The sequence below is a fragment of the Harmonia axyridis genome, chromosome 6 (assembly GCF_914767665.1).
Source record: "Harmonia axyridis chromosome 6, icHarAxyr1.1, whole genome shotgun sequence".
In the NCBI taxonomy this organism is placed as follows: domain Eukaryota; kingdom Metazoa; phylum Arthropoda; class Insecta; order Coleoptera; family Coccinellidae; genus Harmonia; species Harmonia axyridis.
The window spans coordinates 10,897,110-10,922,372 of record NC_059506.1 but is presented as its reverse complement, the minus strand read 5'-3'; the positions used below and the strand labels follow the sequence as shown (position 1 = coordinate 10,922,372).

General features: G+C 33.7%; 1 protein-coding gene and 1 long non-coding RNA gene across 3 annotated transcripts; one reads left to right on the top strand and one right to left on the bottom strand.

The window, feature by feature from the left end:
- The first annotated feature begins 1,390 nt into the window (after nt 1-1,390).
- LOC123683494 (U5 small nuclear ribonucleoprotein 40 kDa protein) lies at nt 1,391-18,085 on the top strand. Of its 2 annotated transcripts, XM_045622589.1 has the most exons (6): nt 1,393-1,604; nt 1,655-1,784; nt 1,855-2,058; nt 17,320-17,511; nt 17,563-17,679; nt 17,753-18,085. In XM_045622589.1, the coding sequence occupies exons 1-6, from the start codon at nt 1,491-1,493 to the stop codon at nt 17,989-17,991; spliced, it is 996 nt and encodes a 331-aa protein (XP_045478545.1). In that variant the 5' UTR covers nt 1,393-1,490; the 3' UTR covers nt 17,992-18,085. The 2 variants fall into 2 exon arrangements, with proteins under 2 accessions (XP_045478543.1, XP_045478545.1); XM_045622587.1 differs by having other exon boundaries at nt 1,391-1,604; nt 17,320-17,679.
- An 83-nt stretch (nt 18,086-18,168) lies between these two features.
- On the bottom strand, nt 18,169-24,701 carry LOC123683499. The gene is made up of 2 exons (XR_006747990.1): nt 24,291-24,701; nt 18,169-19,702 (listed from the first exon to the last, which is right to left on the bottom strand). It is a non-coding gene; the product is annotated as an uncharacterized LOC123683499 (long non-coding RNA).
- Nucleotides 24,702-25,263: the final 562 nt, after the last annotated feature.

Here is a 25,263-nt window from a genome sequence, read left to right as displayed (position 1 = left end):
TAATAAAATAATATTCTTGCCTAGAAGTGGGTGAACTTAAGTTATGGATCTTGCAGCAGTCCTCAGCTTTCAGAAGCAGATTGATTGAGCTCAACAAACTGAACCAGAAGTGTTAGATCCTTTATGATTGACAAGCTGGAAAATTATTAATTCAACCCCACTTATCCTTAAGAATGTCACAGAGTACGCCACTGGTGACAACTTTATTTCTCACAACGGAGTCTTTTGATTTAATGTTTATGGAATAGAAACACAGTATTTCTGATATACACAACTTCGATTGTCAGCGAACACCGCGTTGAAAATGCGATATTTTCCGAAATTTGTGTACGTAAATTATTAGAACAATAATTATTATTAGGGAGCAGAATGGAAACAATCAATCTTTCTTATGACACGTAAAGAATGATACTGACTGATATGGAAATCACAACATGTGCCCTAAGCGGCAGAGATCACAGCTGTTTTAAAATTGCGATAAATACCGCATTTAAATTCATTCGAAATTTAATAACTGAAAAATTGAAAAGTTTTGAGGAAATTGAACTGAAAAAAAAGAACGTTCACTTGGCGTGAACAGTCAAGCAATAATTTAATTCGATAAATGGGTATCGATATGAGTAGTTTCAAGTAACCTAGTTATATAAATTTTTTTTAGAAACATTTTATGTAAATTGAGTTATCTCTTAATAAATAAATAAAAATGGATATGGGACTTTCTATAGTAATCCCAAAAATATTCAATACATTAGCATTTGTAATATTTTGTTGGGACTGTATAATGGAAGGGTAATGTGAAATGATCAATTCGGATAAGTAAAAAAAACCTTTCAACTAAAGTTTATTAGTCATGCAAATAACATGTAACATTTTTATTATGTGACCAGCATTTAAAACTTCTTCACCTTCATAAACACTTCTAGAAGTGTTTGTGCCTTTAAGATACCCCAAGTATTCTACTAAACTCAGTCTTGCCATTTGGACATAAAAAAGGTACTATTAGAATCCTGTAGTATAATAATGTTGACTGAACCGTTCACATATTATATGCACACGGTTGTTATTCGTCATTTTTCGAAGTCTTCCATCCTTGCATAACTTTCAATATCACTAGACTGAACTGAAACAAATGATGATATCTACCGCCTTTACCTAAAATGAAAATATTATATACACAGTAACACACTTGTTCACTATAGAAGACTGAAAAGTTTTTATATTTATTGTAAAATCAAATTTTAATAACGCAAATACACACACAACTAATAAAACAAAACACTCCAATGTCAACATTTATAGTTCTACGTTTGCTCACCTTGGCGCTGCATTCTTAATCTCAGATGCCTATAGAACACTGGGTACAGAATCACAGAATAAAAAATTTTGAGGTTCGATTGAAGAATATTTTCTATGAATTATACGTTTGCTAAAATTGTTTTGTTTATATGCAAATAAATATATAATTGTATTTATTGAATTGAAGATTGAAAATGCTCAACGAAAATAAAAGAAAAGCTGCAGATCAAAACGCTTTACTTCCTGTCGCTAAAAAGTCCCGAAATGAAGTCGCTAACGTTAATAAGAACAAAAGTGTATTACAAGCAGTAAGTACACTCATTTCTCATGCTACTTAGTTCCATTATTTATTATTTAGGCCCCAGCAAGAACTTCAAATCTTTTCGCACCAATAATGCTATTGGAGGGACATGAAGGAGAAATATTCACAGTCAAATTCCATCCTGATGGACAATATTTAGCTTCTTCTGGATTTGACAGAAAAATTTGTGAGTTATTTAACAATATGGGGTAATACCCAATATGGTTATTTGAAAACATGTTGTTTGGAATTTTTAGTTCTATGGAGTGTTTATGGAGAATGTGAGAATATATCTGTCTTGACTGGTCACACTGGAGCCGTAATGGAACTACATTTCTCAAGAGATGGATCTAATATCTTTACAGCTAGCACTGATCATACCCTTGGCCTTTGGGATATAGTCACAGCTCAAAGAATAAAGAAGTATAAAGGACACACAACATTTGTTAATTCTTTAGATGGTAATTTTTAGGAATATATAGAATGAGCTTTGAAAATCTAGACTTCAAAAATGAGAAAACCATCGATTTGAAGTCAAGAACTTTTGGGTGCATGTCCAAATTCATATCCATATAATTTTTTCTAAACCTCGAAACCGTAATTCTAAATAGTTATATTTTTTGTTTCTATAATTTTATGTTTGAAAACACAATTACATGAAACAAATAGACACACCACGAAAAGTCGTCTGTGATTCAGTGGGCTATCAGATCAAAAACCTTCCATACTTTTTTCACACATACACAATATTTCAGTTAAATCTAACATGGTAGAAATTAAAATTTGACAAAATAGAGAGAGAGAAACTAAATTTATTGATCATGTAAATCAAATGGCTATCGACCACAGTCTTCCAGCCTATTACATACATTTCTATATTACATATTATTAGTAAATATTAAAAAATAAATAAAAATAAACATCCTAGTGATTCCAAGTATTCAAAAAGTGGCAATGCTGGCAATTTGATGTAGTTGTTCTACTGTTATAATAATAAACAGCTTTATTTTTCTACAGGTAAAAACCCAATTACAATGGCTCCATTATGTTGATATTATTTTGTTTATTGATGAATTTTTTGCTTAGATTTTGCATTCTTTCCAGTATTGGTTCTATTTCTGTTGTCCGATATAAAAGCTGGATGAGATGTACAGTGGGTTGTTGGGATGTCTTAGTTTTGTAATGTTACGTTAGCAAATTCTTTCCGCTAATTCAATTGTATTCAGAGCTGTTTTTGTTGAATTTGAGAATATTATATGTCCAATAAAGGTCTGCATATCATTTTGTAGATGGTGCTAGCTGTTTTACAACTGATTCCCATGTTTTTATTGGTAAGATATCTAAAATGCCCAGCTCATGTTTTTTGCATGAATCTGCTGGAGTAATTATGCCACTTCCAAGTTTTATATTGGGAGAGTTGACATTGATTTTATGGTTAAAAATGACGACTTTTGTTGGGTTGGGTTGTATTCTCCAACGTCTCATCCATGCCACTGTTACATCTGCCTTTTTTCCATTCACTTGAAAAGAGGGAATGAGGTAGACAGTAGTTATAAATTTTGACTATAATATTGTGGACTAAAGGGTCTAAGTTCCTCAGTAGAGAAGAATAAGAAGAAAAAAATGTATTGATTTTTCAATCAAATGGCTATCGACCGCAGTCTTCGAGCCAGTTATATACAGTTGTATATTACATATATATATATATATATATATATGTGTGTGTGTGTGTAATATACAACTGTATATATATATATATATATATATATATATATATATATATATATATATATATATAGTCCCTCTTTACCGCCGTTAACATATGGGCAATGCCGTGTATGACTTATTCATTTGGCGTGTCGACCTGGTCGACGACTGAGCTTCGGGATCTGGATAGAGCTGTAAGATCTGCGCTCATCAGATGTGGAATCCACCACCCTCATTCGTCCACAATCAGACTCTACCTCCCATGCCACCAGGGAGGAAGGGGTTTACTCAATATCGAGGCCACTCACCGCAGAGATGTTGGAAGCTTGAGGAACAATTTTTATAAAAACAACTCACCTCTTTTCCAGGCCTTGTGTGAGGCTGACGAAAACATCTCAGCACTCAATTTGGCCCAACGTGATCACCAAGTGAGGAACTAATATCGGAATGGAAATCCAAGGCCCTCCATGGCAGGTACCCTAGCCACCTGGAAAACACTAACGTGAATAAGTTAGAAAAAATGGAATACTTACGTGCGGGATACCTCTTCCCGGAAACGGAAGGTAGAATCATCGCAATTCAGGACCAGGTGATGCCTACTAGGATGTACCTGAAATATATTGCAAAGAAAGATATACCATCTGACCGCTGCAGAAAATGTGTTCAAGCTCCCGAATCAATACAGCACATGACATCTTCGTGCTCAATTATGGCACCTTGGGAGTATCTTGAAAGACACAACTCCATGGCTTAACTGTACCATCAGCAGATCGCACTCATTTATGGACTGATACATGGTGAGGTAGAACAACATATATACCCGCCTAAAACCCTTCTGGAAAATGATAAGTTCAAACTTTACTGGGATGCTACGATGATCACTTCCCAAGGTGTAGCTCATAATCGTCCAGATATAACAATTTTCGATAAAGAGAGGAATTTGTGCCTGATGCTCGATGTTACTGTACCAGCAGATGAGAACATCGCTAGAGCTTACACCGAAAAGCTAAACAAATATGGAGATCTCGCGCTCCAATTGAAAGAGCTACACAAACTAAAATCTGTCAGCGTACTCCCTCTGATAATATCAACGAATGGGTTGGTTGAGAAACACCTCGTCGAGAATACCGAGCGACTTGGATTGGACAACAAACTGGTTTCACATGCACAGAAACAGGTCATCCTTCAAACCGTTCGGATAGTGAGGAAGTTCCTGCAGAGTTCATAGCGAGTTACTGGCTGCCTTGGCGATTCGCCCGGCAGGTAGTGAATGGATCTCCCGAAACTAAACGGTGGCAAAAAAAAAATATATATATATATATATCGGGTGTTCCAAGGTGAGTGGCCTATTAGCTTATTATGGAAACTATTGATGGTAAAGATTTCAAATTTTGTGGATAGATATTTGGCCATGTAAGGTACATTTTTAAAATAATTTCACATTTCCATTGTTGCCGGATGTACGACAATTTGGCAACAACTTTGTTATTTTAAATGGGACATCCGGTATTTCTATTTTTTATGATACTCCATGAAATATTAAATCCATTCACTCTTACTTTTCCATCCCTATCTTTAACGGTTTTTAAGTTATTAATTATTTTTCGAAATTTTAGATCAAATTGGCGTATTACGAAAATGACTCTAGTTCGCTCAATATTTGAGATTTAAGTCAGAAATTTTGCAAGTCGTTAGATATTGATCTGATCTGTGTCACTGCTTTTGAATTATGGTTGTCAATAATACAGGACGGACAAAAAAAAATCATCATTTGCCAAGTTACAAAATTGTCTATTTTTTCAAATTAGACACCTAGTATATTTTTCAATTTTTGGAATCAGTACAACACACTGTACAATTTTTCTATTCACGTCCCTATACCTATCTCAACTGGATTCCGAGTTATATGCGTTTATTACATTTCACATTGATTCAATAAGCGTCAATTTCTTTTGTATTGTTATTATGTTATTTTCTCTATGTGGTTCATAGATCGATATATCAATGAATCAGTTCAATTCATAAATTTCAAAATAAACAATTATTGCCTAACAGGTGTTTTGTTCCGAGGTTTTTCTATAAATAATGGCTCAAGAAAGATATACACATGAAGCTTTAATGAATTCATTTGAAATTTTTGGCGAATATGACAAAGTTGTTGAGCTAAATAAATAAAACGACTATTGCAACTGCCGACCATTGGTTTCCAAACATTTCAGGATTCGGTTCCGCACCCCCCTCGTCGTAGCCTTTCGGATTTCATTTCGATCTAGTGTACGAAATGCATGTACCACACGATGCTGTAGCTCCTCTTTGGTGTTGACTGGAGTTGCATAAATGATATCTTTGATTTTATTGAGATAGGTATAGGGACGTGAATAGAAAAATTGTAGAGTGTGTTGTACTGATTCCAAAAATTGGAAAATATACTAGGTGTCTAATTTGAAAAAATAGACATTTTTAAAATTTCGTAACTTGGCAAATGATGATTTGTTTTGGTCCGTCCTGTATTATTGACAACCATAATCAAAAGCAGTGACACAGATCAGATCAATATCTAACGACTTGCAGAGTTTCTGACTTAAATCTCAAATATTGAGCGAACTAGAGTCATTTTCGTAATACGCCAATTTGATCTAAAACTTCGAAAAATAATTAATAACTCAAAAACCGTTAAAGATAGGGATGGAAAAGTAAGAGTGAATAGATTTAATATTTTATGGAGTATCATAAAAAAATAGAAATACCGGATGTCTGATTTAAAATAACAAAGTTGTTGCCAAATTGTCGTACATCTGGCAACACTGGAAATGTGAAATTATTTTAAAAATGTACCTTACATGGCCAAATATCTATTCACAAAATTTGAAATCTTTACCATCAATAGTTTCCATAACAAGCTAATAGGCCACTCACCTTGGGACACTCGATATATATAAATCGGTTTAAAACGTTCTTTGACGTTGTCTGATATCTAGACGCCACTGTGTTCGGTTTTCCCACTGGCCTTCACGCAGGCTCCTGACAGTCATTGCTTTCTGTATTCCCTGGTTCCATGAAATTTTTGGTCTTCCTCTATTGCGTCTGTGATGTGGGATCCAATTCATTGCCTGTTTTGGTATTCTGTGATCTGGCATATGTTGCACATGGTCGTACCAAGAGAACTGCCTGTTCTATTTCCTCAATTACTGTATATGGTCGTCCCATAATCTGTCTAACGTCCTCATTCTTCACTCTATCCAACCGTGAAATCCCTGTAGATCGTCTCAATACATCCATTTCTGTATCCTCCAGCATTCTTTTGTTCCTCTCCTTCATTCTCCAGGTCTCGGACCCATAAAAGCTGCTCTTTATTATCGTGTTATATGTAAATATTGTATTTTCTGCGTCTCATTATCTGCTTACTCCACAGTATTCCATTAAGGCACCCAATTGCTTTCCTCGCCAGTATATTTCTCTCTCTTATTTCCCTGTCATCTGTTCCGGTCTTATCGAATGTTACCCCCAAATACTTGTAGCTATCACAGGCTTCTATTATCTCTGAGCCATTCAGTTGTAGGTTTTGGCTCTGATTTCCGATGCTCAAGTACTTTGTTTTTTAGATGTCATGGTCAAACCCCATTCATCATAGGTTTCCTTCAACTTGCGAGCCATGTCCAGGTCATCTCAGTCCCCTGTTATAACTGTTGATCATCAGCAAATTGTAAACTATAAATAGTCGTATGTTCTAGAGGTATCCCCATTCCGAGCATTTTTTCTTCCACTTCTTGAGTGCTTCTTTAATATATATCTTAAATAACTGAGGGGAAACACAACAGCCCTGTCTAAGGCCTTTTGTTACATGAACTGGTGTTGATAATCTATTGTTGGTTTCAATTCTAGATACAGAGTTTTTATAGAGATTCTAAGGCCTTTTGTTACATGAAATGGGGTTGATAATCTATTGTTGGTTTTAATTCTAGAAACATAGTTTTTATAAAGATTCTTCACAGCCAATACCAAAGTTTGATTGATATTGGAAATGACTGCCAAAGTAAGCATATGGGTATATTATTGTATGCTTCGGTAAGATCAATGAATATTATGTGTGTTTCCAGGTTCACTGCAGACCTCTTTTCTATAATTTGTTTCAAGGTGAACACATTATCCGTACATGATCTCCCACTTCTGAATCCACTCTGTTTCTCTTCTTCTTCATATTCCAACTCGATCAAATCTCTGACTATTCTTCCGTATAGTCTACTCATTGTACTGGTTACCGAAACACCCCTGTAATTACTGCAGTCGTTTCTATCGCCTTTCTTGTATATTGATGTATTATGAGCAGTTTTCCATTCTTCGGGAACCTCTTCACCATTCAGATAACTATTGAACAGTCATGTTAATGTTTTCACAAATTTTTAAGTGGAATTTTTCAATAGCTCTCCATATATTCCTTCTGGCCCGCAGGATTTTCCATTTTTTAGTTTTGCTATTTCTTGCCAGAGAGTATTTTCATCTATCTCCACTCTTTCGCCTTGAGTTCCAATTGGTATATGGTCTCCAATATATTGTGGTCTTTGCTCTTGTAGTAGACTTTGATAGTGCTGTTTCCATTGTGCTTGTGTTACATTTTGTATGGATACACTTTCTGATCTAGGGTTTCTGACTTTTTAGATAAATATCCAGGCCTCCGTACATTTCCGACCCCCTATGTATGTTTCTATTTCTTGGCATTTCCTGTCCCACATTTCGTTTTTTAATTGGTTGATTTTTTGGCAAGTTCTCTTTTTTATGTTGTTGCATATTTGTCTATTGTGTTGATTACCTGTGCTAAGCCATTTTTGATATGCACATCTTTTCTGACCAACTAAATCTTCTACCTCTTCCGACCACCATAAATTATGACTTCGTTGTTGTTTGCGAATTCCTAGTGCTTCATTTGCAGCTTTGTGGATACTCCTAGACAAGGTGATGTAGCTCTCTTTTATATCCATATCCTCACACCCAGATAGGTACTGGTCTAAGTGTCGTTGGTACAAGTATTTTGTACTTTCGTCTTCCAGCCATTTATATACAGTTTTATATTACATATTAAATTATCAGAAAATATAAAAAACAACTATTATTCTATCGATTTGTGTTTGAATAGTGGTAACTTTGCCTTTGGGCAGCTGCTTTATTGTTGACATTCAAAGAGATTTCAAGTATTCGAAGATTGGGTTCCTCAGTATTTTTTTTGGAATGTTATCATAGCCAGGTGTTGTGTTCTTTCTATGGTTAAGTGCCATATAATATTGTTCTTCTAGTATAGGCTCAAATGTTATCTCTGATGGAATGTGGGGTAGTTCATTTTTGTACCAATTCTCTATTTGTTTCATAAGCTACTCATCGAATTCCTTGTTTGCGGATTTTTTAAACAGCTTTTCAAAATGTTTTGCGAAAGCATCAGCAATTTCTTTATCCTTAATGAGAGATTCACCATTGACTTGTATTGGATTTGAAAATTGATGGGTTGTCTACTTTGCAAGTTTTTTAATTGTTCTCCAGTATGTCCTCCCTTTTTGATCTTCGATTTCTTTGCAGACCTCTAGATATTTACTGGATCTGTATTGCAAGATCATGTTATGAATATCCCTGTTCAGTTTGTTGAATTTTCGTTTTAGACTTGGATCTTGGTTAGTCTGATATTCACGAAATAAGGGTTTTTTTTTATTCTTATCAACCTTATGATAAGGAAGGAAGGGTTTGACTGAAGTATCGCTTTTTGAGAGTCGGTGTTTCCTTCGTTATTATTCTTGATAGAGTGTTGTGGAAAAAAGTTATGTAATCGGGAGTCATTTCAATTTGGGGTTCAATCATTCAAGCATTATTTTATTCGCTTCTTTAATGTTGCATTTTTCGTAAAGTAATTTGGTCTCTTGAGTGTATTCTTCAGGTTGTTTTTTTTTTGTGTCAATTGGGAATTCAATTCCAAGGTAATCGGATCCTAAGTCTGGGGTGAGAGTTATGTTTTGAATATTATCTTTTATATTTCTTGTACACCTTAGCAAATCTGGTGTGGAGTCTGGATTGTTTTCCATTAGGAATGTTGGTGGTGTATCCAATTTGACGAAAATTGAGTTTCTGAGGAAGTTTTTAATTTGAGTTTTCTTTCGGCTGTTCACATTGAAGTCTCCTAGAATGATGGAATATTTATATTGTGATGCCTTATTGGTGAATAAGTTTTCCTCAACAAGTCGGCTGGAATGGTGTATGTAGACCAGAAACGTATGTATTATTTTCGTTATTGAAAGGAACAGTAAAATGCAGAACATCGTTCCATGGGTTATTGAAGTTGGGCGGATTGTTTTACTCTGTTAAAAGTCTGCACTAGTGCCTCGTCTGGTGTTTTGGTTCAATATACTTCCATGTTTGCACAATGTTCTCCAATCCATGTATTGAATGTTTGTGGTTGTTTTAGTTTTAGTTTCCACAAACATTGTGCAGTCCATATTATGCTCAAGAATATATCGGATCAGCTCGTTTTTGTTGATATAGTTGTTAATGTTTGCATATAAAAATTTAAGCATGAGTTCCCCCTCCGCTGGCTCTGTATCCACTGTTTTGTTTTCATTCTCAAGGTCAATCATGAGTACATAAAGTCTGTGTTTGTTGGTTTTTTTTATGTATGTTTCTATGATGTGATTGTGTATTGTAATAGCTGTAATATTCTGCTTTTTTCCACTTTTTTAATAACCATATCAGCTGATTTTTTGTTTATTGATCTTATTTTGATAACCTTCTATGAGCTGAACTGGTCTTTTTGGGCATTTTATGGACCATGCTACATGCTCTGTGGATTGAGATGCAGTACACCTTGATGGTAAACTTGTTGTACAGTCTGATTCCTTGTGTTGCTGTCCACATTTGATGCATATTATTAGTGAAATACATTTGTTCGTTGTGTAGGTAAATTGAGAACATCTTGCACAAGGGACTGGTATTGGTTCAGCTGGGTAACTTGGCTTGGCAATGTAGTGTCTGCATTTGAAGAAGATCCCTTCATTAATTAGTTTTTCATATGATTTTACTTCTCTGGTTATTATGTGTATAAATAAGGATGGTTTGTTCGTCTTCTTTGAGATAATTCTTTTACAAAATCAGTGTGTAATTTGGTTGTTCTTAAAAAAATTTCTAATCTCTTCTTTTATTTCTATTTCCATCTGTGAGATTACAACTAAATATGATTCCAAGTGAGTTCTGGGCTTGTTGTGAACTGATGTGTTAATTGAAGTTTCACAAAAGGTGTTGATTAGTTTCGTTCCCTTCATATGTTTTAGCGCTTTTGTGAGATTATCCTTGGAATTATTTGATTTGATGATAAATCCCTGTGTGGTTTGAGTAATTATATAGCGTCCATCTGGGAACAATTTTATCCACTGATAGACGACTTGAAGTCTTGTTGTGTTAGGAATAGTTGTTATGTGAAATAAATTCGCCTATGTTTTGAAGGAATGTTTTGTTTGTGTTGTGGTAGGGTTATTGATTTTAGATGAATCTGTTTCCATTAGGGTGTTTCATGTCTCATGTGTTATTTGCGAAGTTGTTGGCAGCTGTGGTTCTTCTAATCTTATCTCGGGCGATTTCTTATCGTCAACTTTTTTTGCCGGATCATCTCGATTTCTTTTTTCGTTTCTTTCGCGTCACGATCGTGATCCTTATTCTTCCAGACCAGTATCCGTTGAGGATTCGCTTTGTTGAGACAGTCTTGGGAGACAAAATGCCTCAAATTCATCTGCGTTGTAAGATCTTGCGGGTTCAATATTGACACTCCATTTACGTTCTACTAATCACTACACGTTTTTCACAAAGCACTCGGTCACAGGAATTTGGACAATAAATGATTAATCTATTGTGATTTTGTAGACGTTTCGGAACTATTTATTCCTTTTTCAAGGCTATAACATATAAATAACACTCAATAGTGTATTAACATACACCTAACAAAATATATAATTAAAATGGTCAGATAGTCAAAATAAACAAATGATGTGTGCCAGTCAGTGAAATATAAAAATAAAATAATGAAATATAAATGGAGAGTATCTACTGCATTAAATGCGAAATTTAGGGTGAAAACAATGTTCCCTTGACATATAATTTTATCTTTGGTCTCGGCTTATTCGATTCATCTTAACCAGTAACCACACAACACGAACAATTATAGGTACAGGCGAAACTTTAATTTGGTCACAAACAGGAAATAAAGTTATTATTTAAAAAAATATATAAATTATTATTCGTTAGGCATTTTATTTTGGAAATCATGTGGTCATAAACAACACTCAAGTTGTGACTTCTCTGTAATTCACTGTATTATTTTTTCTCATGTGTATCATCTCACTTAATAAACGTCTAAAATAATTCTGTTCCTTGTCTAGGACAGTTACATTTTCAAAATCAAACCTATGTTTCTCTCTATGTGCATGTTGGGTGAGGCCAGTTTTGTTTTCAGCTTTTAACTGTTGGCATCATTCTTGTGTTGTCGTACTCTGTCTTTCAAGTATTGTTTCCTTTGACCCACATACACTTTGTTACAATCCCGGCAGGGAATTCTGTATACAAGGCTGGACTGAATAGTAGGAAGTATTTTGTATTTTATGTTGGTGAAGATTTTTTTGTTATTATCCATGACGTTATAGAATGATGTTGTGAAATTTGTTGTATAATCCAGGGAAAAACACGAGTTTGAATTATTTCAACCCCGTAGTACCCCGTAGTCACTTCAGGTTGTGAGTTGATGTTTATATTATTCGATGTACCGGGTTTTTCACCATAATTTGACCCCCCCTTTAACTTTGTTACTAGAAGAGGTACAAAAAAAAGTTTTCTACAAAAGTTTCACAAAATCGACTAGTGTTCTTTAAAATGATTTCACAAAACGAAATATATACAGAATGGGCAACATATTGATAGCAACTTCATTTTTTTAAATGGATCACCCTGTATATTTTTCTATATTTGACTAGCTCTTTTTCCCCTGATTTCAAATATATAACATATGTTTGGCCTTTTCAGTTATCGCAGCCTTCCACTTGAATTTTGAAAACTGATTACTTAGCTTGCCAGGTGGTTCTTAACATTTGAAACTCTGTGGTACTGAGAATAAGAGAGATAGGCCAAACATATGTTATATATTCAAAGTCAGGGGAAAAAGCTAGTCAAATATAGAAAAATATACAGGGTGTTCCATTTGAAAAAATTAAGTTGCTATCAATATGTTGCCCACTATGTATATATTTCGTTTTGTGAAATCATTTTGAAAAACACTAGTCGATTTCGAGAAACTTTTGTAGAAGATATTTTTTGTACCTCTTCTAGTAACAAAGTTGAAGGGGGGGTCAAATTATGGTGAAAAACCCGGTACATGTTGTTCCATTGTTAACTAGGCAAATTTGATCTTGTTTAAGTTAATATTTTTTCATCTTCTTGCACTGCTTATCCACTAATGGATGTATGCGATTACCCTTTTCATCTCATCTCTACTTCTCACAGTGTGAATTAAGGTTTGTATTGTTTTAAGTCCAGTCCACTGTCGAATATTTCGAAGCCAGGACAAGGGCGTAGAAATGGGGGGGGGAGGTGGTACAGGGGTAATTTTAGAAATCTCGCAAAGACGAAGAACGAAAATTCCTCCATAAAATGAACCAATAATAATCATTTCACTTTCCTTTGAAATCGGACCCCTTTACGGTTTATGAGTTTATTATTGATTTCAAGATGAGTACTTTTATTGCACTACGAGCTCGTCCTTGTCTGAGGTTTATTATTTTCCTTTATCTATCCGCTTTCTCGTCATTGCCTTCATTTGCCATTCTGTGATTCTTGCTTTCGTCATCGGTATACACTTACCCGTTGTTTTCGGTTGTTTGTATCATTCTCGTCACAAAATTTCAATACTGCAGTTATCAAAGAACTGAACTGAGTAATTCGCATCGAAAAATTGTCTGGGCTGTGTTGTACAATTTATTGTGTTTCGTTCAAATTGCAATTTATTTGTGAAGACATCAATTTTGAATTAACTATATCTACAGGGTGTTCCCAAATTGGAGGTACAAATGAAAATGACAGATTTCTCGAATCATTTCAAGAAGAAAAGTCCTATAACATGAGTCCGCAAACGCTTTGATTTTGAAATACAGGTGTTTAAGTTCAATTTTGTCTCTCATAGCACATCCCTTTCACAAAATATTCAACTTGAATTGGCATAAATATTCCAATTTAAAGGTTTCATCATGTGATATCCTAATTTTGAATGCAAATCTACAGGGTGAAGGGTGCCCGCTTCTTTCCTCAGAATTATTTTTTTGTGAACTACTGGTGGTTTAGAAAAATTTAAAAGAAACTCTGGTTCAGTACTACACTTTTCAATTTGTTATAGTTTTATCATATCTGCAATCGATTTCGAGAAAAAAATTCGAACAGCTCTCTATGGTTATTCTTAGGAAATCAAATAATTATAAAGATCCAGTTAGGTAGCTGTGATAAATAAATTAATTATAAGTTTTGGTACTCATTTACCAAATCTGTAGCGAAGATTAATAAAGATTCGATAAACTGGTGAAGCATCACAAAAAAGTAGGACTTCAAGAAACACTCTGTATCTTGAAAACAAAGCGTTTGCGGGATCATGGTTATGGGCCATTTTATTTTTAAAATTATCCAAAGAATCTCTCATTTTCCTTCGTAAATCCAATTCAGGAACACCCATAAGAACAATCGAAATGGTAATAAAAAAAATATATTTCGAGTGATTTGGTTCAAACTTCGTTATCAAACCTTTTTTTCTCACATTATAGATATGAGTAAACAATGTCGTCAAAAAAATTTTTTTCGCATCCTTGGCGCACCCCTCTTCTAATGGGTATGCTGTTGGAGAGATTGTTGTCCAACTTTACTTTAGCAGATTGATGCCAATATAGATTTTCGACGCACCTAATGTCTTTCTGGTCTATGTCCAGATTCTTAAGAATATGCATGAGTTTGTGGAGATCTACTCGGTCAAAGTCTTTTTCGTAGCCCAGGAAACATGGACATACGTCTTTCCGCACATCGTAACAGTTCTGATCCAACACGTTAACTGCAGTTGTCGCTTCTCTCGCGCCCATAACCTATCTGAAGCCAAATTGAAAATCAGCTCTCTTTCGCATTTTTTTAATATGTGTAGATGAATTATCCTCAGAAAGATTTTCAGGGTATGGGTCATACGGCTGATAAGTCGATACTCTCCACAAGTTTTGGCCCTGTTTACTTTGAGTAGTGGGATAAAGATAGATTCTAGCCATTTTTAAGGATAGTTTTTTTTGTCACTTTTCTAATATAGTAAGGCGGGTATTTGTTGTTCAGGAGTATGTTGGCTATTTTCATTATATTTTTCTTCTCAAACTTTTTGTGGCTGAGCGATACAGCTATGTGAATCTAATTGGTAGCAACATTTTTCTTTTGTTGAACACTATGATTCGAAAGAAAGTTGAGGACATTGACCAGAATTTGATATTTTTGCATACTAATCTGTGATCATTTTATTATTCTCTCTTATCACCATAATGTCAAGAAATGGTGGAGTATTATTATTTTCTATCTCTATGGTAAATTGGTTCTTCTCGTTGAGTTGAATAAATTACTGTTGACTCAATGTGGTCTTCAGGTACAAGTAGGAATGAGATGTTAACATATACACTCATGAAGGGAATATAAAAATTCAGCTTACCTGCAACTCAAATATCTCAAACATAATTGATTCTGAAAAATCAGGACTACCAGGGGATTCCTTAGTTGTTCCATCCACTGTTTATAGTGTGTTGTTGAATGTCAAATATAATTTCCACCAATTTATTAATGAAACTGTTTTTATCTAATTCATTGGAGCAACTTATATAGCTTCATCTTTCAGTGGTGACTTGAAGAACCAAAAACTGAGATAATTCATTTTAATTCATTGAAGCAACTTATATAACTCCATCTTGTGGTGACTTGAAAACCAATGACTTTGAGATATTTGTAAATAAGGACACAACATTGAGAGACACCATTTTATAATTTGGATGAACATTAATGTTTTTCTGTTCCTCAATAAAGGAGAACAAATTCTTTACTTTAAACTTTGAAGAGTAGAGTATGTTGCTTAAAATGTTGTGTAGAAACAAACCGATATTGTAACTATGTGAACCTATACAACTCACTAAAGGTCTAAAACTGGTTTCTTGTTTGTGAGTTTTCCTTAAACAGTATAATTTTGGAGGAGTACTGTTGTGCCTAATTAGTTATTTATATGGCTTATCTGTTATCATTTGGTCATCTCGGAGTGTTTTCAGAAAATTGTTGATGTTGTCCTGGGTCTTTTTTGTTGGACCTGTGTTCAACATTTTGTATGTGGTACTGTCACTTAGTAAATTTTTTACTTCCTCAGTGTAATCTTCCCTAAACATAACTACCACTGGATTTCTCTTATAGGATCTGCCTACCAAAATGATCAACTACCCTCCTTACTATATTAGAAAAGTGATTAGTCAATGGAACAAGGGATACATCAAATAATGTAAATATCAATTCACAACCTGAAGTGATTACCGGGTTTAAATACTTCAAACTCGTGTTTTCCCTGGATTATCCCACAAATTGCACAACATTTTCAAAGAATTTGGTTGCACGACATCATTCTATAACATCCTTGATAAAGACAAAAAATTCTTCATCAACATAAAAGACAGAACACTTCGTACTATGCAGTTCAGCATTGTATACATAATTTCCTGCCGGAAGTGTAACAAAGTATATTTGACAATATTTGAAAGACAGAGTACCACAAAACAAGAAAGATACATGACAGTTAAAACCTGAAAACAAAACTGACCTCAGTGAATTACAGAGAAGACAAAAACACCTTGAGTGTTGTTTATGTCCGTCCACATGATTTCCAAAATAAAAATGCTTAACGTATAATAATTCTTAGTTTATTTCCTATTTGTGACCTCAAAGTTTCGCACAGACGAAACTTTAATTAGGTCACAAGCAAGAAATAAGCATTTTTATTTCATCTTAACCAGCAACCATAAAAAAATATAGGTACAGACTTATATTTTTTCGTGTTATGTGGTTGCTAGTTAAGATTAGTCAATTAAGCCGAGACCGAAGATGAAATTATATGTCAACGGAACATCGTTTTCACCGTAATTCAGTAGATGCTCTCCGATTATATTTCATTATTTTATTTTTATATTTCAGTGACATGTGCCAAAAAATATCAAAAAACTATTTGCATGTTTTAATTATCTGGCCATTTTAATTATATATTTTGTTAGTTGTATGATGTGGTATACTATTGAGTGTTATTTATATGTTGTTTATATTAATAAATATTTTTCTAGCCTTGAAAAAGGAACAAATAGTTCCGAAACGTCGGCAAAATCATAAGTGATTAATCATCTATTGTCCAGATTCCTGCAACAGATTACTTAATTTTTTGAACATGGACGTGAATACTACAGAATATTTTATTAATCTTCCAATGATCCATGATCACTTGGGTATTTTTTCAATTACAGGGAAAACAAAATTTTTTTATATGTAGGTGTAGCTATGTGACAATAGAAATTATTTTGCTCATTAACAAACTAGTCCTAGATCTTCAGACTCCGAACTTAGCTTGTAAAATTCTCTAGCACATTCTGTTTAAGAGTTATCGTATACACGGCGGCCGGACATAATTAATTTTGAGCTCGAATTGATCATCAGTAAGTTGAAGCCAGTAATTTCAGACTATTTTCGGCACAAAATACAGGCATTTGGGCTAAATAGTACCCCTGTAAAAGCCTGCAAAAAAGTATTCTGATACAATCTGAGAAGAAATCTCAGAACTAATAAAACAAGTATAATTGTAAATTAATAAACTTAGCATCTGGATTACCACATCACTAGATTTGAGGGAATTTGTCTTACTAAATTGGACATATTAGGTTATAAGAATTTTAAAATTTTTTTTTTGTATTTTTCAGTTGCGAGAAGGGGACCCCAAATGATTGTTTCTGGTAGTGATGATAATATAATAAAAATTTGGGATATTAGAAAAAAACAGAGTGTCACTAATTTGAATTCATCATATCAAGTAACAGCAGTTTCTTTTAATGATACATCAGAACAAGTTTTTAGTGGAGGAATTGACAATGATATTAAAGTATGGGATTTGCGTAAGGATGAAGTACTTTATACTTTGAAAGGACATACAGATACTGTTACAGGATTATCTTTGAGTCCTGATGGTTCATATTTGCTATCTAATTCCATGGACAACAGTCTTAGGATATGGGATATAAGACCCTTTGCTCCTGTAGAAAGATGTGTGAAAATGTTTTCAGGTAATTTTTGAATAGCTGATCATGTTTAACGATGAGAAATATATTGAATGAACTAAAAATTAATCATTTTAAGGTCATCAACATAATTTTGAGAAAAATTTGTTGAAGTGTTCGTGGTCTAGTGATGGAAACAGAGTATCTGCAGGATCAGCAGACCGATTTGTCTATGTTTGGGATACCACTACAAGAAGAGTTCTATATAAATTGCCAGGACACAATGGCAGTGTAAATGATGTAGATTTTCATCGTGATGAACCAATTATTGTATCAGGTGCTAGTGATAAGCAAATCTACCTAGGAGAAATTGATTAACTTAATTAGATGCAAATACCAAAATTGTATCAATTTGTAATATGTACATTCATTTTTGAAAATATCTTCAATAAATAAAAGAATATTGCTTTCATTTTATTTTCATTGATTGAAATATGATTTTGAAATATCTTAGAATTCTCAGAGATCATTCTATAATACACCAAAAACACTGAATACATTTTATGAACCTAGAATTTATTTATTTATTTATTCAGACTAAGGGATATCAACAGGATAAAATCTCAAAACAATATCCACAACTTACTTCGAATTGAACAACGAAATAATAATACATCATGTACAGATAAGGACTTAATCTAAACTAATTATTACCATGAAACATAATATAATTTGTAAAATTACATCTTATGAAAAATAAACCCTACTTTATTTCCTGAATGAGGACAATGATACACAAAATGGATCCAAACTAACACAATACTCATTAAAAAGTTCACAAAACCTAGCGATGGGAGAGTTTCCGCCGACATTGATTCGGAAACTCAAAACAGCCAACAATTGTCTGCTTCTGGTACTCCTCTTAGGGGTATGAAAGCCGATCAGTGCTCAGCTCAGGACAGTGGTAGTAATTCATTAAAATTTCATATACGAAAATTAGGTCTATTAAAATTCTGCGCTGCTCTAATGTCCGCAAATGATACAGAGAACGAATTCTACTATTACCCATGGTGACATATATTCCGGTTAATTCAAAATGTAGAAACATCAAGAACCTATTCTGCACTCTTTCTAATCTTAATTCATTACAATTATATTGGGTAGTCCATACTACGCTGGCGAAGTTCAGTTTACTGTAAACAAAGAAATAATAAACTACCTTAATTGCAGTTTCATCATTAAAATCTCTACACATCCTACAAAAGAAACCTAAAGATCTGTTACAAGAGTTAATTATATAATCAGCATGTCTGTTGAAAGACAATTTTGAATCGAAGATAACTCCCATATCCTTCACTTGACTGACCCGTTTAATTGGTTCATCATTCAAATAATATTGAAACTCGATACTGGATATTTTTCTAGTGAAAGAAAAACTCGCACATTTACTAATGTTCAATTTCATCTTTTTATATTCATAGTATTTCGCCAACGGATCAAGATCCTTCTGTAGTTCAATGCAATCACGTACTATTAATATCACCTTGAAGATTTTCAAGTCATCTGCATACAAGAGGATCTTGGAAAATTTAAAACATTCAATCAAGTCGTTAATGTATATTAGGAATAACATTGGACCCAGATGCGAGCCCTGAGGTACTCCCGACGTCACGAAAAATGGTGCAGACTAGAAGGAGGTTGTGGTTAGCCTTGTCAAAATCGGAGTACAATGAATCAACATGTACGCTCCTGTCCAAAGCTCCTGACAAGAACTCTGTGTACAAAATTAAATTAGTCTCAATGCTACGTTCCGGAAAAAATCCGTGATCAACGACTTCAGACTAATAAACAAATTGTCCAAAATAATACTTTCAAATATCTTGCTAAAAAACCGATAACTTGCTGACTCCCCGATAGTTTTCAACTTAGTTCCTATCACCAGAATTCTTAAATATATTGGTATCAATAACGCAGTTTTCCATGCATGGAAATTCCCCAGATCTAATGGACTTATTGAATAATTTTGACAGAGGATAACATAAGGTCTCACAACAGTTTTTGACAAAATATGATGGGTACCCGTCAAAACCTTAGATTATTTACAACAAGATGGAGCAATCCCTTACTAGATGAACTGAATGTTTTGTTCCCATAATAAACACTGTTTGTTTACAAACAAAGTGTGTTGTCGTAAATAGAAGTCAGTGGCGTGGATCTAAAAATTTGTTAAGAATAGAAATAAATCCTTCAAAGGTTATCGAATCTTTAATTATTATTTCATTGGATGCATAATTAATGTCATTATTTTTATGAATTTTGTTAACCTTCCCGATGTTTTCATCTTATTCTAAATCATTGTTATACGCAGAATTTTTATAGTGCAGGCATATTTTCGATTCGAAAAAATATTCAATATGAAAAGAGATTTGAAATAGCAAATATGATATTCAAATATTGTTGTTCTGGTTTTAATAATTACAAATACCTATACAATTGAATGTTATATCATTATCAATGATTTTATTAACAATCCTATTATATCGAATACATCTATTCAGGTCACTTTTCAATAAGGCTGCATGGTAGGTTATTACCATACAAGATGATGCTGTATCTAAATTTGGATTTTAACACAGCTTGATATCTTGTTCTGAGGTGAGTCCAGATTTTTATTGGGGACCACCATGTTATTACAAATGGAGCTCATTTGACTGCAAAGGTTTGAAATTTAAGGGTATTACACCTGAATACTATGTTAAATTGAATAACAAAAATAACAATAAATTTATTGATCCAGTTCGACATGAAAATGTATTAGATAGGTCAGTTTTACATCAAGTGTGAAGTATAATCATATCAGTTCTCATTAATGCTGTAATAGGCCTTACTTACTTACTGAAACCTTGTCCATCCATTACCTGCACCTTTGAGAGCAAATGATATTATGAATGTATAGTTTTGTTCCACTATATAAGATAGATGATTGGAATTTTGTGAGTTTTGCAATGGAATGGACGGAGAATCAGTATTTATAGTGGAATAGCAATTGAAACTTGAAAGCCTGCATAATCAGGATTGATTATCAAGCAAGGATGTATTAATAACTTCCATAAAAAATAACATGTAACATAAAATAAATGATTTTTACAATAATGATTTGAAGAAATACGATAGGTAACTAAAATATACTGATAATCGATTCTTCAGAAATGTTTATAATAAAATAACTAAGAATCCATATCTACTACTGCTATAGTCCTTGGTAATTGAATCCAAACAGGATCGAAAAGTACACAATCAAAAAAGAGTGTTTTATACACCCTGATCACCCTAAAACTTAAAACTAACAATTGTAAAGATAAAAAAAAAACTTATTGATTCTGATACAAAATCAGATGTGTGAGCATGCTTCTTACTCGATTCACCACTTGATCGCTCATTTTTCTTGTCTCGTGGTGAATTCTTATAGTGAAATATCTTTTCAATATCAGTTTTATCAAAGGCAATTCATGACTTTCTAGAAACCCTTCATCAAATACATGATTGCCAAATGCATTCAAAACATCATCTGGTAAACAGACAATACAATTATGAATCAACTTATTGATTAAATTTTCAGACTTTGTACTCAAAATATTAGGGTTGTTAGAAATCATATATCTTATTGTTTTTTCTGCTTGTGTGCATATCTTAATGACAAATTTGGATGCCTTGAATAAATTGCCATACGTTTTTCTTTTCTGTAGAAATGAATATGTTTCACAAGTCTCCAACATATCAAGACATTTTGAGCAAGTGATACATTTTTTCAATGACTTGACAACGAATCCTGCTATATAAATTAAAACATCCTGTATATATGAAGATAATTGCCATCCTGAAGAACCAAAGTAATCATGATCATTTAACGCTGCACACAAATTTTTATACTCTTCAGTCTCCTCCAAGTCCTCCTTATGATCATTTATTGTTATTTTTTTATATGACGAAACATGAAGAATTGATGTATTGTCCAAATTAACAACATTTCCAGAATCAGCACCTCTCACTTCCCTTGCTATCAACAACTTTTTATATGCTGACTGAAATTGTCTGGCTGTGGGATTGTTGTTGTATCCATTCAGACTCCTGATAGCACCAAAAAATACCTCCAGATGGTCTTGAGAGAACTTATAGGTCAATAAAAAGTCTAATTTTTTTGACACCACATACATTCTAAATATTTCCTCAAGACTCTCCATACATATTAAAAACCCTAGAAACCCTGTTTTCCTTCTTGAAGATAATACTGGTGTTCCATTCAAAGTCAGTTCCATGAAGTATTCTTTTGCTTCAGAAAACCTTTCCACGTATAAATCAATGTTTTCAAAAGATAATGCCCTCTTATATGTATATGGAGAGAATTTATTTCTTGAGTTCAAGATGTCAAATAAATCATTAACTAAGAGACAGAAATTTGCAGTCTCTTCAGCACCTTTAAAATTTGTCAATTTCAAATCAAACTCAAGGAATTTAAGAGCATCCGACACACTCCTGCTGAATGTCTGCGCAGCAATCTTCACTCTCATTTTTTCTTTCACAAAATGTAAATGACGTTTTCTTATCTTCGTTGCTGCATTCAATCCTTCTGTGTCTTGGAGATTCACAAGTTCTTCAAGATAGGTCCATTTGATTAATTTATCATTTTTTGTTTTCAAAATCTTACTGTCTCCTAAACAATTCCTCAAGAGTTTGAGCATGTGACAAGGGTCAAGAAAAATTAATACCTTCTCTTTGGTGACTGGATGTTCAAAGTGAGTCTTCAATGATTGAGGATTCGAAAAATCAGCACCCAAATGACTCGCCATATTCAAATTCGAAGCTGCTCCATCAAAAGTAACAGAAGTTATTCTCAAATTTACTTCATTCAAAAACTCCAGACAGTTAATTACCAAATTGGCTCTTTCTCTGCTTGATAATCCATCTATCAAAAAATAGCCTACTGGAATTTTCCAGTGACCATTGATGCAGGTAACTAAAAACACAAGTGCTTCCTTAGCTTCTGGTAAAGTATCCACTTCAGGTTTTTCTCCAAAACTTATTGATCCATAAAATTTACCAGCAATAAATTCGATTTTTTTTCTAATGGCCATCTCGTCAATCACCAGATTGCAATAAATTTGTTCTCCCGCAGACTGCTGCACTTTGTTCTTCAATGCACTGAGGGCTTCAGTTGTGAAGCCAGGAGTTCCATCGATGGTCTGATACCACTTAGAAATAGTCTTTGGGTGTGGAAGTGAATTATTGAATTTTTCCCTAACATAATTATAGGCCCTAGGCGAGTAAAAATGTAATGATAGGGCAAATGCTCGTAGAGAAGGTGTAAATTTCTGATTTTTTGATCCCCTTATGAGTCTATTTACCATATCTCTACTAGGACCTGGTAACGATGCCTGAAATATTGAAAATAATTACATTCCACAAATATATGCAAAGCTGAATCTTACTTACCTCTATATAATCTTGAGCATTATCGGATATAAGGTTCATTTCCCTCAAATTATTCAGTAGTCCTGAAATATCTGAAATTTTCTGTTGCAGTCTTCTGTTCTTCATCCTCAATGCTTTCAGTTTCTTTTTCTGTTCTGCAATTTTTCGTTTAGCAAGGGAGAAGGCAAATTTTCCTTGTTTTGGTGTCCTGAAATCTTCATCCCTTACATCACCAACAAAACATTTTCTTTTTCTTGGTCTTGGTACAGAACTTTTAGCTTCAGAACTGAAATAAGAAGGTTTTATATAATGAACCAGAATATATTTTGCAATATTATAAATATAAAATTAAGTAAAACTTACGTAGTTGGATGTGCTACTGTTAATACTTCCGAGGATACCAAGTTGCTTGACGATTCTGAAGCTGTCATAGTACCGGACAATTCTGAAACTGTCAAAGCACCAGAGGATTCTGTATCGGTCAAAAAAGCAGATAAATCTGAAGCGGTTAATGTATCAGATAAATCTGAAGCAGTCAATGTAGCAGATAAATCTGAAGTAGTCAGTGTAGCAGACAAATCACTAGCTGTTAAAGTTCTGGATAGTTCAGAATTACTCAGTTTTGAGGATTCCCTGACACTACCTAGCTTATTAGTATCTAATGGTTCTGGAGTCACAGGCCTTTCATCTGGAGATGTGCTACTGGAACTGAAATTAGAAATATTATATTTAGATGTTCATATTATCCAAATCAAATTTTAAAATAAGTTTACAATATGCTTATATTGAGAGCTAGGTATTCCTAGCTACGCCTATGGTAAATTATTATTTGTTGTGTTTACTTACCGATGTATGGATCGCCCGCAGTCTTTACTGGTGCTTTTTTTACATATCACACAGGAATTAACCATTTTTCAGCTTAATACAGCAAATAATTATTGTCCAACCTCGTTTTCACTACAAAAATCACTTGGTTAACTCAAAACGATGAGTTTGAACTTGTTGCACCTAAGCATCAGCTGTCAAAGAAGGCGGCCATAATGAAATTCATTCGCACGTCCAGGTCACGTGGTAGAAAGCCACCAATAGGGAGCTGCGGGAATGTGTTTTGATTTTGACGAAAATAATAAACATATTGCTATCTTATTTCGGCCACGTTTTCTCTCTCACTATGCTCTATCTTGGTGTAAATAATCTAAGGTCAAAACCAGCTCCCTTTTTTCGCATCAAGTGCTCTCATTTTATTACATACCATCTCTGGTATGAAAATTACAGAGTTTACAACACCTGGATTATTCAAATGATGGTAAAGATTGAGAGGCTGCTGATATAGTTCATAAACACTTTTAAAAAAACAGGCAAGCAATCTCCATATTTCCTCTCCATTATCGGCAACCGACCCATCATACAACATTTTGCTAGGAATTGCTCCCTCCCTTTTACAGTTTTTAATATATTTCCAAAAGCTCTTAGAACAAGTTTTCACTTTATTTTGAATAGTACTCAAATACATCTTATAATCTTTCATTATGAGGTCTTTACTTTTTTTACGAAAAAATCTAAATTTATCAAGATAATATTTTTCTCCAAAAATTTTCCATTTTCTATGCATTCTTTTTTTGTACAAGTCCATTCAGGAATTATTGACATCCCGGGTGGCTATGGAAAATCGAAATTAAGTTGGTACTGGCTCATTCAGTAACATTTTGAATTGCAGATTTCGGGTTGGCATTGGAAATGTCATTGACAAGAGGTTAGATTTAAGTATGTTTGTGTTATTGGTTTTGATCGAAGAAATTTTGAAACTTAAAAGTTGTATCAATTTCAAACACACATTGATTAGTTTATTTGAGTATTTCTCACAGTACTGTTTGAAAAAAGAAGAAGGCAAGTCATTACAACCTGGATTATTAGTGGAAGAAAACCTGTGCAATACGATTTCACCTTCAAAGAATCATTGAATGATTTGATTATTACCAAAACCCGAGCCAAAAGCAACCAATATATCAGCCTGGATGAAATTTGACCAAGAAGCATCTGGATTTTAATCAATCAAAGACAACGATACATAAACGTAATTGGTTACAAGTTCAAAACAGTTAATAAAAGGAAAATTCTTGTTGATAAACAGAAATATATAATAAGTTGAGTACGATTTTATGGTGAATACAGAGAATATTT

What these genes read in the sequence shown, in the direction of transcription:
- LOC123683494 (XM_045622587.1), top strand. Translation starts at nt 1,491, where the DNA reads ATGCTCAACGAAAATAAAAGAAAAGCTGCAGATCAAAACGCTTTACTT. An exon ending in ACAAAAGTGTATTACAAGCA is followed by an intron (nt 1,605 to 1,654) that starts GTAAGTACACTC and finishes TTTATTATTTAG; the next exon opens with GCCCCAGCAAGAACTTCAAA. An exon ending in TGGATTTGACAGAAAAATTT is followed by an intron (nt 1,785 to 1,854) that starts GTGAGTTATTTA and finishes TGGAATTTTTAG; the next exon opens with TTCTATGGAGTGTTTATGGA.